At 42.5% G+C, this 17,017-nt stretch overlaps 1 protein-coding gene across 1 annotated transcript in view; it reads right to left on the bottom strand.

The window, feature by feature from the left end:
- Positions 1 to 14,914, bottom strand: part of ccdc149a (coiled-coil domain containing 149a) — a 31,510-nt gene extending 16,596 nt beyond the window's left edge. Inside the window, exons 1-3 of the mRNA XM_014155814.3 lie at positions 14,754 to 14,914; positions 368 to 529; positions 66 to 104 (exon numbers count right to left, since the gene is read on the bottom strand). Of these exons, the coding sequence (XP_014011289.2) occupies positions 66 to 104; positions 368 to 529; positions 14,754 to 14,804 (252 nt within the window). The 5' untranslated portion in view covers positions 14,805 to 14,914. The remainder of the gene's footprint in view (positions 1 to 65; positions 105 to 367; positions 530 to 14,753) is intronic.
- Between the last annotated feature and the right edge of the window lie 2,103 nt (positions 14,915 to 17,017).

Genomic DNA, 17,017 nt, shown 5'->3' with positions numbered 1-17,017 from the left:
GCTAAGGTGTATGTAAACTTCCAAACTTCAACTGTAGCATGGGCATTAGAGACAGCTTAGCTTACCTGGTTGCGTTTTTCAGGTGGTAAAGAAGGATCTCCATCCTGAAATAAATAAACATTTTACTATAAGGTGATTCAGAGCATGAACAATGGTCCCATTGTTTTGCCCTCAAAATACTAATGCTAAGCTCTATCAAATTTAAACAAACATTCATGGGTCACTGATTTTCCAGGTCCATAAACCACTTTTTAGAAACCATAAAACCAAGTCAAAGTAGTCATTTGGCCGGATTATCACTTTAAGGCAAATCATTACAGATAAAGGATTTCTAAACATTGAACATAAATCCTATAGACAGACTAACAATGAGCTCCCTGTACTTCTTCTTGAGTCCTTGGTGGTGTTCTCGCAGCTGGTTGGCCATCAGCTTGTACTGGTCTCTCTCCTGTTGACAGGTGTCCAGCTCTTTGGACAGGATCAGGAGGGCCTCCTTCTTGCTGTCCAGCTTACGCTTACACACCAGGAACTAAGAAACAATATAGGGGAGGGTACGGAATGGGAAGTAACACCGGTTCCTACTGTGGAAGGAAAAAAAAACTATTGCTCCCATTGTGATAAAGTGTAATGACAGGTTTGTATTTCAGAAAGTGTTGGCTTTGCACCAATCGTGTTGAATAGCTTTCATTTCATTTGATTCAAAGCTTTGAAAGGTGAAAATAATATGGTGATTAACTATCAAGGCCCTTTCATTAAGTTATTTAACAGGAAAAAATAAAATGAGGAAACTAAACAGTTAAGCAGTTACAACCATGGTACTACTTTCCAGTTAATCTCATCATCACTTTTGCATACACAGTATACTGACAATTCAAGACTTTGGGACTATAAAAAGGTTCTATCTGCGCAAAGCATTGTTCTGAGATATTCAGCATTAAAGTTCACATCCCAGAACTGTTTTGTAGTGAATTCTTCTTTCACAACACATCAAAGTCCTAAGACATTTGGTACCCAAAGTGCAGAGCATCAAAATCCTAAGACATTTGTAAATCCGTTTTATTATTTTTAAAGGGGGGGAGGGGCTGGGGTGCAATCGCAGACAGAACCGTATGGCTCTGAAATGTCATTCTTGGTTCAGCCAAAACGTTTTATCTGGCCCAGAAAGTTACAATTATTTCAATTAAAAACTCCAGACATTTAATGAATAAAGACAACACCCTTCATTCTTTCTAATCACATCATCAAAATAATGTTCATCACACATTTGTTAAAGCAATATTTCCCTAAAAGGATATACACCTTATCATATGGATAACTAGCAACATTGCTAAAGTTTAGCTCTGGATGAGTAAACTGATATATTTGTCTGGTCTCTGACATCCAAAGTCAGTAAACTACTTGCTAGTTATCAATAAAATGTGGTAAGTTTGTAATTTTTGTGAAATACCTCGTCCATGGAGCTTTTCGTATTGATATAGAACAAGACAAAAACAGAAATGCCTCTAAGGGCCTTAAACATGCTCTAAAGCACCTGTATTTATTTGTTTGGGTTTTTACCATAAAGAGCTTCTTCTTCAGAAAAGGTGAGACTATGAGACTATACGGTTCTATCTGCAAAATGCATCGTTTTGAGATTGAGTATTTTTCAAGTCCCAGATCTCAGAACTGTTGTGACGTCTTCCTCTTTCGTGACTCAATAAGTATATCACCTTACATACAAGTACAGTGCATTTGGAAAATATTCAGACCCCTTGATTTTTTCCACTTTGTTACATTACAGCCTTATTCAATCTACATACAATACCCCATAATGACAAAACAAAACCAAATGTAGAAATTTTGGCAAATGTATTGTAAAATAATTACAAAAAAAACATTTACACAAGTATTCACACCCTTTACTCAGTACTTTGTTGAAGCACCTTTGGCAGCGAGATTACAGCCTCGAAACATCTGGGGTATGACGCTACGAGCTTGGCACACTTGTATTAGGGGAGTTTCTCCAATTCTTCTCTGCAGAGCCTCTCAAGCTCTGTCAGGTTGGATGGGGAGTGTCGCTGCACAGCCATTTTCAGTTCTCTCCAGAGATGTTCGATCGGGTTCAAGGCTGGGCCACTCAAGGACATTGACACATGTCCCGAAGCCACTCCTGAGTTGTCTTGGCTATGTGCTTAGGGTCGTTGTCCTGTAGGAAGGTGAACCTTGGCCCCAGTCTGAGGTCCTGAGCGCTCTGGAGCAGGTTTTCGTCAAGGATCTCTCTGTACTTTGCTCCGTTCATCTTTCCCTTTATCCTGATTGGTCTCCCAGTCCCTGAAAAACATCCCCACAGCATGATGCTGCACCATAGGGATGGTGCCAGGTTTCTTCCAGACGTTACGCTTGGCATTCAGGCCAAAGAGTTCAATCTTGGTTTGATCAGACCAGAGAATCTGGTTTCTCATGGTCTAAGAGTCCTTTACCAAACTCCAAGTGGGCTGTCATGTGCCTTTTACTGAGGAGTGGCTTCCATCTGGCCACTCTACCATAAAGGCCTGATTGGTGGAGTGCTGCAGAGATGGTTGTCCTTCTGGAAGGTCCCAGACCTGCTGTGTTCGCTCTGTCTAACTGTCTAACTCTGAATGCTCGGCTATGAAAAGCCAACTGACATTTACTCCTGAGGTGCTGATCTGTTGCACCCCTCTACAACCACAGGGATTGTTATCATTTTTCTAGTCACCGTGCTTCTGCATTGCTTGCAGTTTGGGGTTTTAGGCTTGGTTTCTGTATAGGACTGTGACATCGGCGGATGTTAAAAGGGCTTTATAGGCACTGGAGGAACTCTGGAGCTCTGTCAGATTGACCATCGGGTTCTTGTTCACCTCCCTGACCAATGCCCTTCTCCGATTGCTCAGTTTGGCCGGGCAGCCAGTTCTAGGAAGAGTCTTGGTGGATTCAAACTTCTTCCATTTAAGAATGATGGAGGCTACTGTGTTCTTTGGGACCTTCAACGCTGCAGAAATGTTTTGGTACCCTTCCCCCGAGCTGTGCCTCGACACAATCCTGTCTTGGTGTGCCATGAACAATTCCTTTGACCTCACGGCTCGGTTTTCTCTCTGACATGTGCTGTCAACTGTGGGGCCTTATATAGACAGGTGTGTGCCTTTCCAAATCATGTCCAATCAATTGAATTTACCACAGGTGGTCTCCAATCAAGTTGTAGAAATATCAAGGGTTATCAATGGAAACAGGATGCACATGAGCTCAGTTTCGTGTCTCATAGCAAACTTAAGTAAAATAAGGTATTTCTAATTTTTTCTGAAATTTCTAACAACCTGTTTTCACTGTCGTTTTGGGGTATTGTGTGTAAATTGATGAGGGAGAAAAATAATTTTATCAATTTTAGAATAAGTCTGTAACGTAACAAAATGTGAAAAAAGTCACGGGGTCTGAATACTTTCCGAATGCACTGTGCTTTGCAGATAGAACCTTATAACACCAAGTAAAAGGTGTTTGCGGCCTCCCGAGTGGCGCAGCTGTCTAAGGCAATGCATCGCAGTGCTAGAGACATCACTACAGACCAAGGTTCGATCCCAGACTGTTGTAGCCGGCCGCAACCGGGAAACCCATGAGGTGGCGCACAATTGGCCCAGCGTCGTCCGGGTTAGGGGAGGGTTTGGCCGGCCGGGATGTCCTTGTCCCATTGCACTCTAGCGACTCCTTGTGGCGGGCCGGGGGCATGCACGCTGACTGCGGTCACCAATTGGACGGTGTTTCCTCCGAGTTAAGAGAGCAGTGTGTTAAGAAGCAGTGCGGCTTGGCAGGGTTGTGTTTCAGAGGACGCATGTCCCTCGACATTCGCCGTACGGGACGGGACAAGACTAACTACCAATTGGATATCACAAAATTGGAGAGAAAACAGGTGTAACAAAAAAAACGTATAATCTGGAGTTTGTGCAGATAGAACTTCCTGATTAAATGTTTTTTATCGTAAATGTACTTCTCACATGTAAAGGACCACCTAAAGAGAAACTGTGTGAATAACTCATTTTTTTAAACCAAAATGTCAGATAGAACCTTATAGTCCCAAGGTCATGAATTGGTACAGAAAAAAACAAGTCCAAGAAATGATCAGCCCAATTATTGACTAAAATACATCTCATATACAGTAACACTTGTCAGCTAACAGTAACAGGTAAATCACCTGTAACTTGACTTACAGTATCACCAGTGTGGCTGCTAGCTCAGCTAGTACAGCACTGATGGAAGAATAAACAGTTGGCTATGCACAGTATGCATTGTGTGAAGATAAGAAACACTGGAATATTCATGTGGAACCTTCCCCCCCACCCCACATACAGGTTGTCATGATAACAGGCACTCAGTTATGCAAAGGATATAGAAGTGATAACCAGTAGTAGCAAAGTGTAATATCTGCAGTAAAGACGACACAGCCTTCTCAATGAATGCACTAACTGTGTTCCCTCAGCCATCGCACCTGGTGTGGTCCAAGGGATGACAGTGTGATTGGTACACTTTTTGTGCAAACATTGAGTGTGTGCTCATTCTGAAGCCCAATAACAGGTAGGAGATTACAGGTTATAGCTGATTATTATTTAAAAAAAATCGAGTCTTTTTCAAATTCTAACCCACGGGATAACGACTGCCCCCTCTCATTGAAGCCACGAAAGTAAAGGTCAGACTGCGGTACTGCAGGCATTGTTTGCAGAAAACATGATCCCCCATTATAGTAAATGTGTAAAAAATATATATACACTGCGCAAAAAAATAAACACTTAAACAACACATCCTAGATCTGAATGAAAGAAATAATCTTATTAAATACTTTTTTCTTTACATAGTTGAATGTGCTGACAACAAAATCACAAAAATAAATCAATGGAAATCCAATTTATCAACCCATGGAGGTCTGGATTTGGAGTCACACTAAAAATTAAAGTGGAAAACCACACTACAGGCTGATCCAACTTTGATGTAATGTCCTTAAAACAAGTCAAAATGAGGCTCAGTAGTGTGTGTGGCCTCCACGTGCCTGTATGACCTCCCTACAACGCCTGGGCATGCTCCTGATGAGGTGGCGGATGGTCTCCTGAGGGATCTCCTCCCAGACCTGGACTAAAGCATCCGCCAACTCCTGGACAGTCTGTGGTGCAACGTGGCGTTGGTGGATGGAGCGAGACATGATGTCCCAGATGTGCTCAATTGGATTCAGGTCTGGGGAACGGGCGGGCCAGTCCATAGCATCAATGCCTTCCTCTTGCAGGAACTGCTGACACACTCCAGCCACATGAGGTCTAGCATTGTCTTGCATTAGGAGGAACCCAGGGCCAACCGCACCAGCATATGGTCTCACAAGGGGTCTGAGGATCTCATCTCGGTACCTAATGGCAGTCAGGCTACCTCTGGCGAGCACATGGAGAGCTGTGCGGCCCCCCAAAGAAATGCCACCCCACACCATGACTGACCCACCGCCAAACCGGTCATGCTGGAGGATGTTGCAGGCAGCAGAACGTTCTCCACGGCGTCTCCAGACTGTCACATCTGTCACGTGCTCAGTGTGAACCTGCTTTCATCTGTGAAGAGCACAGGGCGCCAGTGGCGAATTTGCCAATCTTGGTGTTCTCTGGCAAATGCCAAACGTCCTGCACGGTGTTGGGCTGTAAGCACAACCCCCACCTGTGGACGTCGGGCCCTCATACCACCCTCATGGAGTCTGTTTCTGACCGTTTGAGCAGACACATGCTCATTTGTGGCCTGCTGGAGGTCATTTTGCAGGGCTCTGGCAGTGCTTCTCCTGCTCCTCCTTGCACAAAGGCGGAGGTAGCGGTCCTGCTGCTGGGTTGTTGCCCTCCTACGGCCTCCTCCACATCTCCTGATGTACTGGCCTGTCTCCTGGTAGCGCCTCCATGCTCTGGACACTACGCTGACAGACACAGCAAACCTTCTTGCCACAGCTCGCATTGATGTGCCATCCTAGATGAGCTGCACTACTTGAGCCACTTGTGTGGGTTGTAGACTCCGTCTCATGCTACCACTAGAGTGAAAGCACCGCCAGCATTCAAAAGTGACCAAAACATCAGCCAGGAAGCATAGGAACTGAGAAGTGGTCTGTGGTCCCAACCTGCAGAACCACTCCTTTATTGGGGGTGTCTTGCTAATTGCCTATAATTTCCACCTGTTGTCTCTTCCATTTGCACAACAGCATGTGAAATTTGTCAATCAGTGTTGCTTCCTAAGTGGACAGTTTGATTTCACAGAAGTGTGATTGACTTGGAGTTACATTGTGTTGTTTAAGGATTCCCTTTATTTTTTTGAGCAGTGTATAATTGTTTCTAATACACTAGATGCATGTCCTTAAACAAATATTTTTTAATCTTTTTTTTTGTTGTTTAAAAATCACACACATAAGAAGTTAAGGATTATTGTGTTGGTAATGGCAGCCTGCAGTACCCTGGTCGGCCTTCAACTTGAGTTAAAGGTGCTGCATGTGGTCAATCCGAAATCTGCATTTACAGTGATAAGGCCTCTGCAGAAGTCAGGGCATTCATACTTTTTGCACTTCGCAGAGCAGCGCAGAACTGTTCAGCAGAGCTGTTGTGAAGGACATTTTCAAGGAAGTGAGTTTGTGTTTATACAGGACCTGCCGCCCCCACCTACCGTCAACCAATCATGTCAATGCGGAAATATATGGAGCCCGCTGCACTGTTACAAAACTTTGGAGGTGCACGGCTATGCGGTACGGAGCTCAAGTTGACCTCTGCATGCCTCTGGAGGCTCCGCATTTGCGTCACACCCTCCATACGGAACCTCCAACCACATTTTCGGATCAAGCCTAAATTGGCTCTTAGTCAATAAGAGGGGGCAGCACTGAGCTCGCCTGCAATTTCACTTCCTGGAGTAGTCAGAGAGAAGAGGGAAAGCTAGAGGGATAACTGAGCCCAAAATCTGTCTTCTCCAGCAGGTTTTATAGCTTATTTTCTACATGTGGTTTATTTGATCGAATGGAAGTATCATAATGATTAGGATGTTACGAGTGTAGTGATAAGTAGGACACGTGACATCCCTGCAACTTTGAGAAAAAGGTTTTTTTTCGGAGTTGTGCCTGGTTGTCACTAGTTACCACACCAAAGTTATAAACCCTGCCGATTTCCATTCTTAAAATGTGATTGACACTAACCTTAACACCACTAACCTTATGCCTAGCCTTGAATTAAGACCAAAAAGCTAATTGTTGTTTTCATGAATTTTTACAATATAGCCCATTTTTACTTTGTGGGTGTAGTAACTAGTGGAAACCGTTGTTCCTATTGTTCACACGTATCTGCTCTCTAATTGTCTAGAATGGTCCCATCTGATCTTGCCTCCTCCCGACTGCATTCCATTTTTGAAGACATTTATTTTCATTAAAGCAGCCACTAGAGTATCTGGTCAATATAATGGATAATCTGTGGAGTAGTTCAAACTTCAACTTCATCTTGTTATTGATACCATGTCTTGTTTTGAGTGGTTTTAAATTGATTTCATGTCAATGCTAATATGGCTCAAATTCACTAGCTAGCCTAACCATCAACTATATATTTGAGAGACAAGTGGTCATTGTGCAAATGTATTTCTGTTTTCAATAAACATTGTAGACCAAATATAGCCATTTGGTTTGCATGTTTGGTCACGATATTGTTTTGGACTGATGCCGGTGTAACCGATGTGAAATGGCTAGTTAGTTAGCGGTGATGCGCGCTAATAGCGTTTCAATCGGGTGACGTCACTCGCTCTGCGACCTGAAGTAGTTGTTCCCCTTGCTCTGCAAGAGCCGCGGCTTTTGTGGAGCGATGGGTAACGATGCTTCATGGGTGTCAGTTGTTGATGTGTGCAGAGGGTCCCTGGTTCAAGCCCAGGTTGGGGTGAGGAGAGGGACGGAAGCTATACTTACACCGGGACTGAGCATTCTACTCAATGCATCGTCAATGAGCGCTGATAAAGATATCAAAAGTGCATTACAGTGGATTGGAAATACAATGACATTAAGGAGGAGGCAAATAATTAGAAGGAAAACCTTTTGTCATCATTTTGATGCCACCATATTGACTTTAGATGCAGCTAAGCTAGCTAAGAATGAAGGCACCAGATTTTAGCTAGCTAACATTCGCATTGCTAGCAATTTTTGATGAACTTGAGCTAATTTTATTTAGGCAAGTCAGTTAAGAACAAATTCTTATTTACAATGACGGCCTGCCGGGGAACAGTGGGTTAACTGCCTTGTTCAGGAGATAGAACGACAGATTTTTACCTTGTCAGCTCGGGGATTCGATCTAGCAACCTTTCGGTTACTGGCCCAACTAGATGACCTGCCGCCCCAGCTAATGACCAGTGGCGTAAAGTACTTAGGTAAAAATAATTGAAAGTACTAAAGTAGTTTTTTGGGGTAATCTGTACTTTACATTTGACAACTTTTAGTTCACTACAATCCTAAAGAAAAGAATGTACTTTTTACTCCATAAATTTTTCCTGACACCCAAAAGTACTCATTACATTTTTTATGCTTAGCAGCACAGGAAAATGGTCAAATTCACACACACACACACACACACACACACACAACAAGAGAACATCCCTGGTCATCTCTACTGCCTCTGATCTGACAGACTCACTAAACACACATGCTTTGTTTGTAAATTATGTCTGAGTGGAGTATGCCTCTGTAACCGATGTGAAATGGCTAGTTAGTTAGCGGTGGTGCGCGCTAATAGCATTTCAATCAGTGACGTCACTCGCTCTGAGACTTGAAGTAGGGTTTCCCCTTGCGTTGCAAGGGCTGCGGCTTTTGTGGCGCGATGGGTAACAATGCTTCGTGGGGTGTCAGTTGTTGATGTGTGCAAGGGTCCCTGGTTCGAGCCCGGGTTGGGGCGAAGAGAGGGACGGAACCTACACTGTTACACCTCTGGCTATATATATATATAACTTTTGTGTGTGTGTGTGAGATAGAGAGAGAGATATATATATCTCTCTCTCTATCTCACACACACAAAGGTTGACACACCTACTCATTCCATTTTTGTATTATTATTATTTTCTACATTGTAGAAAAATAGTCAAGACATCAAAACTATGAAATCATGTAGTAACCAAAAAAAAATAATTGTTAAACAAATAAAAAAATATATATATCAATTAGATTCTTCAAAGTAGCCACCCTTTGCCTTAATGACAGCTTTGCACACTCTTGGCATTCTCTCAACCAGCTTCATGAGGTAGTCGCCTGGAATGCATTTCAATTAATAGGTGTGCCTTCTTAAAAGTTCGTTTGTGGAATTTCACTTCTTAATGCGTTTGAGCCAATCAGTTGTGTTCTGACCAGATAGGGGTGGTATACAGAAGATAGCCCTATTTGGTAAAATACCAAGTCCATATTATGGCAAGAACAGCTCAAATAAGCAAAGAGAAACAACAGTCTATCATCACTCAAGTACTTTGAAAGTTTCTTCAAGTGCAGTCGCAAGAACCATCAAGCGCTATGATGAAACTGGCCATCATGAGGATCGCCACAGGAAAAGAAGATGCAGAGTTACCTCTGCTGCAGAGGATAAGTTCACTAGAGTTACCAGCCTCAGAAATTGCAGGCCAAATAAATACTTCAGAGTTCAAGTAACAGACACATCTCAACATCAACTGTTCAGAGGAGACAGTGAATCAGGCCTTCATGGTCGAATTGCTGCAAAGAAACCACTACTTAATGACACCATTAAGAAGAAGAGACTTGCTTGGGCCAAGAAACACGAGCAATGGACATTAGACCAGTGGAAATCTGTCCTGATGGGTCCAAATTGGCGATTTTTGGTTCCAACTGCTGTGTCTTTGTGAGACGCAGAGTAGGTAAACGGATGATCTCCGCATGTGTGGTTCCCACCGTGAAGCATGGAGGTGGTGGTGTGATGGTGCTTTGCTGGTGACACCGTCAGTGATTTATTTAGAATTCAAGGCACACTTAACCAGCATGGCTACCACAGCATTCTGCAGCAATACGCCATCCCATCTGGTTTGAGCTTAGTGGGACTCATTTGTTTTTCAACAGGATAATGACCCAACACACCTCCAGGCTGTGTAAGGGCTATTTGACCAAGGAGAGTGATGGAGTGCTGCATCAGATGACCTGGCCTCCACAATCACCCGACCAAAACCCAATTGAGATGGTTTGGGATGAGTTAGACAGCAGAGTGAAGGAAAAGCAGCCAAGAAGTTCTCAGCATATGTGGGAACTCCTTCAAGACTGTTGGAAAAGCATTCCAGGTGAAGCTGGTTGAGAGAATGCCAAGAGTGTGCAAAGCTATCAAGGCAAAGGGTGGCTACTACATTTGAAGTCGGACCTTTACATACACCTTAGCCAAATACATTTAAACTCCGTTTTTCACATTTCCTGACATTTAATCCTCGTAAAAATTCCCTGTCGTAGGTCAGTTAGGATCACCACTTTATTTTAAGAATGTGAAATGTCAGAATAATAGTAGAGAGAAGGACTTATTTCAGATTTTATTTCTTTCATCACATTCCCAGTGGGTCAGAAGTTTACATACACTCAATTAGTATTTGGTAGCATTGCCTTTAAATTGTTTAACTTGGGTGAAACGTGTCGGGTAGCCTTCCACAAGCTTCCCACAATAAGTTGGGTGAATTTTGTCCCATTCCTCCTGACAGAGCTGGTGTAACAGTCAGGTTTGTAGGACTCCTTGCTCGCACACACTTTTTCAGTTCTGCCCAGAAATTAGGATTGAGGTCAGGGCTTTGTGATGGCCACTCCAATACCTTGACTTTGTTGTCCTTAAGCCATTTTGCCACAACTCTGGAAGTATGCTTGGGGTCATTGTCCATTTGGAAGACCCATTTGCGACCAAACATGTCAATTAGCCTATCAGAAGCTTCTAAAGCCATGACATCATTTTCTGGAATTTTCCAAGCTGTTTAAAGACACAGTCAACTTAGTGTGTATGTAAACTTCTGACGCACTGGAATGATACAGTGAATTATAAGTGAAATAATCTGTCTGTAAACAATTGTTGAAAAATTACTTGTGACATGCAAAGTAGATGTCCTAACCGACTTGCCAAAACTATAGTTTGTTAACAAGAAATTTGTGGAGTGGTTGAAAAACGAGTTTTAATGACTCCAACCTAAGTGTATGTAAACTTCCACCTTCAATTGCACATGATTCCATGTGTTATTTCATAGTTCTGATGTCTTCACTATTATTCTACATTGTAGAAAATAGTAAAAATAAAGAAAAACCCATGAATGAGTAGGTGTGTCCAAACTTTTGAACGCTACTATATAAGAAGGCAATTAGAAATGGCAGACAGGCTCATTTTTCAAACTTGATCACTAATAATCAGAATAATTTGAGTGCTCGTCGACCAAATCCTGCACCCGCAAACTATTGTGAACTTTCCTCCACATCTAAATGTGATGAGTTTGCGTCATAAGATACCCAGCCTAATGTTTGTCGTCAGAGGATCGCCAGAGGTGTGTTGGGTCATTCTCCTGTTGAAAAACAAGCAAGACCTGATGAGAAGTTTGATATGTGCCCTAGCCCACCACGCAAATGCACTATGGATTAATTTTCACTGGTTGACACAGGCACGCTCAAGAAAGTGACATCACAACTTAAGCATTCTACCTGCCTTCTCGATCCTATCCCAACCACCTTCAAAACACTTTTTAATTGCATATTTGAAGAAGTGCAAGCTATTGTTAAAAATCGCTTACTATTCACAGGCACTTTCCCCACTGCACTAAAAACTGCTATGGTGACACCCCTTCTGAAGAAAATGTATCAAGATTTTTCAGCTCTTAGCAATTTTAGGCCAATCTCCAACCCTCCATACTTAAGCAAAATTCTGGAGAAATTGGTTTGCAAACAGCTTAATTACTTTAAGTGCCAACTAACTCATTTAAAAAAATATATATATATATATATTCGAATCTGGTTTTCGGGCCCACCACAGCACAGAGACAGCCTTAGTTAAAATGGTAAATGATCTTGGAGCCAACAGAGTCCAAACAGCTCTATTTCCTTGTACTCTTGGATTTAAGTGCTGCATTCGACCCTATTGACCGTGATGTCCTTCTGGACAGACTGGAGAGGTGTGTTGGCCTCTCTAGTCCAGTTCTAAATTGGTTTAGGACCTATTTAACCGGTCAAGAGTTTGTCATCACCCTTGGTGAACATAACTCAGAGAAAATAGATATCACATGTGGCTTTCCACAAGGTTCGATTTTCGTTCCGGTACCGTTCAGTATATGTGTATATATATATACACACACGTTATCCCTTGGCAGTGTTATCAATGCTGACCTTTCTGATTTTCACTGCTACGCAAACGATACACAACTTTACATTTCTATGTCCGAGTATTTTAGCTCCACAGAAATTATTATACGGTATTAGTGATTTAAATATCATGGCGCACAACTTCGTCTAACTAAATCAAGACAAGAGCAAGGTACTTATAGTTGGGGCAAAAGCACAGAGAGAATATTGCCACACATTTTCATTCACGGGCAATAAAGATAAAATCCCAGGTAAAAAAAAACAACCTAGGTCTTATTTCAGATGCTGAACTCAATTTCAAATCACACATTAGGAATGTGACCAAATTAGCTTTTTACCGTCTGAGGAACATTGCCAAGGTGTGGCCGTTTCTCTCTCAGGCTGATACAGAGAGACTCATCCATGATTTTATTACAAGCAGGCTTGACTACTGTAATGCGCTCGTCTGGTCTACCCAAGAAAGCCATTGGTCAACTGCAAAACAAACAGAATGCTGCAGCACAGGTGTTGACCAAGACCAGACGGAGAGCACACAATACATCGGTTTTAAGGTCTCTGCACTGGCTGCCTGTCAGTTTTAGAATTCATTTTATGATTCTATTGGTTTTTAAAATCAATCCACGATTGTGCTCCCCAATACATGTCAGACATGCTTTTAAGTTAGACTACATGACCAAAAGTATGTAGACACCTGCTCGTCGAACATCACATTCCAAAAACATGGGCATTAATATGGAGTTGGTCCCGCCTTTGCTACTATAACAGCCTCCACTCTTCTGGAAAGGCTTTCCACTAGATGTTGGAACATTGTTGCGGGGACTTGCTTCCATTCAGCCACAAGAGCATTACTGATGTAGGGCGATTATGCCTGGCTCAGAGTCGTTGTTCCAATTCATCCCAAAGGTGTTCGATGGGGTTGAGTTCAGGGCTCTGTGCAGGCCAGTCAAGTTCTTCCACACTGATCTCAACAAACCATTTCTCTATGGACCTCGCTTTGTGCACTGGGGGGCAATGCCATGCTAAAACATGAAAAGGCCTTCGCCAATCTGTTGCCACAAAGTTGGAAGCATATAATTATCTAGAACGTCATTGTATGCTGTAGCATTAAGATTTCCCTTCACTAGAACTAAGGGGCCAGCCCAAACCATGAAAAACAGCCCCAGACAGTTATTCCTCCTCCACCAAACTTTACAGTTGGCACTACGCATTCGGGCAGCTAACGTTCTCCTTGCATCCGCCAAACCCAGATTCTCCCGTCGGACTGCCAGATGGTGAAGCGTGATTCATCACTCCAGAGAATGCATTTCCACTGCTCCAGAGTCCAATGGCGGTGAGCTTTACACCACTCCAGCCGACGCTTGGCATTGCGCATGGTGTTCTTAGGCTTGTGTGTGGCTGCTCGGCCATGGAAACCCACTTCATGAAGCTCCCGACTAACAGTTATTGTGCTGACGCTGCTTCCAGAGGCAATTTGGAACTCGTAGTGAGTGTTGCAACCGAGGACAGACAATTTTTAGTCACTTGACAGTCCCGTTCTGTGAGCTTGTGTGGCCTACCACTTCACAGCTGAGCCGTTGTTGCTTATAGATGTTTCCACTTGACAAGAACAGCACTTACAGTTGACTGGGGCAGCTCTAGCACGGCAGAAAGTTGATGAACTGACTTGTTTGAAAGGGGGCATCTTATGACGATGCCACGTTGAAAGTCACTGAGCTCTTCAGTAAGGCCATTTTACTGCCAATGTTTGTCTATTGAGATTGCATGGCTGTGTGCTCGATTTTATACACCGGTTGTGGCTGAAATAGCCAAATCCACTAATTTGAAGGGGATTCCACATACTTTTGTACATATAGGTTATGTACCCAGTAGGTCCCTCAGGTCCTCTGGCACTAGCCTTTTATCTATCCCATTGCCTAAGACCAAGAGGCATGGAGAGGCAGCCGTTAGGTACTATGCCCCAAGCCCCTGAGAATAGCCTGCCAGAGAACCTGAGGGGGCCCAAAACTGTGTACATTTTAAAAGAGATATTAAAACACACCTTTTTAGCTTTTCTTTAGGGTGCTTTTAAATCATTCAGTTTATTATTTAGTTTTTTACCCTCTCATCTCTGTTGTGTAGTAAATATTTCCGTTTTTATTTTCATTGTTTATATTAGTTTTTTCCTCTGAAGCACATTGTGTTGCATTCCATGTCTGAAACGTGCTGTATAAATAACGCTTGATTTGATTTGGAGGATTCTGTTAAAAATACGTTGTGATAGGCAATATGCGCACACACAACCATATAATTATTCAAATTGGCTAGATAATAGTAACAAAATACCTATCCCGAAGTAGTCATTTAATTTCTCTTTCCATATGGCAACCCAATTCTATATGCTAAGCATCACTGATGGCTCACGCAACCGATTGTCACAGTGTTTTTGCAGCGCACTCACCTCGCTCACCAGGCCTTGCCAGTCACTTTCACTCCTTTTCGAAGAATTCATAATTTCGTAGCCTCTTCCAACACGCAAATTTCACGGTTTTCCCGTATTAGTTGGTACGATACTGTCTTCAGCAAGGTGACTTCTCTTCTTTTGACTCCTCCTCCACTTCGCTGCATCTATGGCAGTTATATTAAGCTGGCCGCACTGAACCAGCCTCTGGCCCATCACGTGACCGGGCGAAGTCGGTGAGGGAGAAGCGCCACTCAAATCGAATAGCAATCTGAGTCGCTTGGTTATGTTGTCAACCAGGCAGCATGGTCCAGCGTTCAGAAACATATACATATTTTTTTCATAAAATATATGTTCTCACTTTTGTTTTGAGCTGTCGGACAGAGCGCGATAACTGCCTCAAGTCTGGGAGACAGCCTCGTTCCATATCGAAAATGCAATCAACTTTCAGCCGGTGCAAAACACGCCAACACGGGCCTCCGGGCAAGATTAATCGAATCCCCTCTGTTATTACTCATGTCAGCTGTTGCAGGTGGGCGGGGATGTCCGGGTGGGTCGGCAGAGGATGGAAATAATACATTTCTGTTTTATCCTAGGCCTATTGTACTGAGAGAGGTGGTTAGTTTATATAAACAGTGAGCAGAGATGGAACATTTTGTCAAAGAGGATATGAGAAAGTCCTTGGAAGATATTTGATTTACCTTAGAATTAAAGTAACTACAGGGACTTGCTCTGGGGTTGTTCTAGCTAACTAAATTCCACTCAATGGGAAGGAAGTTTTTGATGAACTCCAATGTAGTGGAGCTGAGACCAGGCTTTGTGGAATTCAGCTCTGACAACATTGATTCGCCCAAGATAATACTTTTAAAAAATTATGAAACGCTAACCTTGTACCTATGTTTGTCCTTTGTAGTTGCATGTCTTTCTTTGTTTGCTGAAATTCATACTTTTTCAATAAATGTTGATCAAACACAACCACCGACTGTTTCTTTATTGGGATTCCATTGTAACATGCACATTTGCGCTGAGTTTCCATCTTACAGCAATGAGCAGTCACAGATTGTGATTAAAGTTTATTGAAAAAGTATGGCTTTCAGCAAACAAAGTGAGGCACAAAACTACAGAGGACAAACACAGGTACAAGGTTAGCATTTCATAATTATTATAAAGTATTGATCTTGGATGAATTTTTTACATTTTACATTTTTAGTCATTTAGCAGAGGCTCTTATCCAGAGCGACTTACAGTAGTGAATGCATACATTACATACATATTTTTTTTTTTCTGTGCTGGCCCCCCGTGGGAATCGAACCCACAACCCTGGCGTTGCAAACACCATGCTCTACCAACTGAGCTACAGGGAATGTAGTTGGAGCTGAATTCCACAAAGCATGGTCTCTGCTCCACTCTGTTGTAGAGTTCATCAGAAACGTCCTTCACCGTGGAGTTTAGTCTGAACCAGTATCTGGGCAGAGGAGGATACTATGAATTTGATGAGTCTCCTCTCTAGCCCAGTTAGAAACCATTAATTCTCACATTAGACAAATTTGAAAGCGTTATGTCAAAATACATTTGTTACTCACTAAATATGGAGTTTCGCTGAGCAACTATCATAATTTACTGCCATCAGCCCGGTATGTACTTCCCAATTAATTTTTTTATTTAAAAAAAAAATCGTGTTAAACACTATTATTGCACACAGTGAGTCCATGCAACTTATGTGACTTGTTAATACTTGCCATAACAAAATGGTTGAATACTTCTTGACTCAAGACGTTTCAACTCTTCATTATTTATTAACTTGTAAACATGTCTAAAAACATAATTCCACTTTGACATTATGGGCTATTGTTTGTCACTGATCTACACACAATCTCAATTTCATCCTATTTTAATTCCGGCTGTAACACAACAAAATGTGGAAAAAGTCACGAGGTGTGAATACTTTCTGAAAGCAGTATTGTTTTTGACCGGATTCTCTTTGATTTTCAACTGTTGGTGGGGTTAAATGTGGAATGCCTGTCATTAGACAGCCAACACTTCCTGTTCCTTCAAAATAAAGGTTCAACCTTCGAACCAATAGCTGCCTATACCGTGCCCACTAGCGGTTCTGGGGGCGGGGCAGTGCCCCTGTGACAACAATTTTGGACCCCCTTGTGGCCCCCCTAAATGTGGAGTATGAAATCATTTTTACATAACTAATTTTTACTATCGTTCTCTTTTTTTTACATCCGTTATAAGACAGTGGCAACGCGGAACACTAA

This window comes from Salmo salar, chromosome 18 (assembly GCF_965601325.2).
Source record: "Salmo salar chromosome 18, fSalSal1, whole genome shotgun sequence".
Classification (NCBI taxonomy): domain Eukaryota; kingdom Metazoa; phylum Chordata; class Actinopteri; order Salmoniformes; family Salmonidae; genus Salmo; species Salmo salar.
Note: the sequence above shows the minus strand (reverse complement) of the source record. Positions and strands in the feature narration are given on the sequence as shown.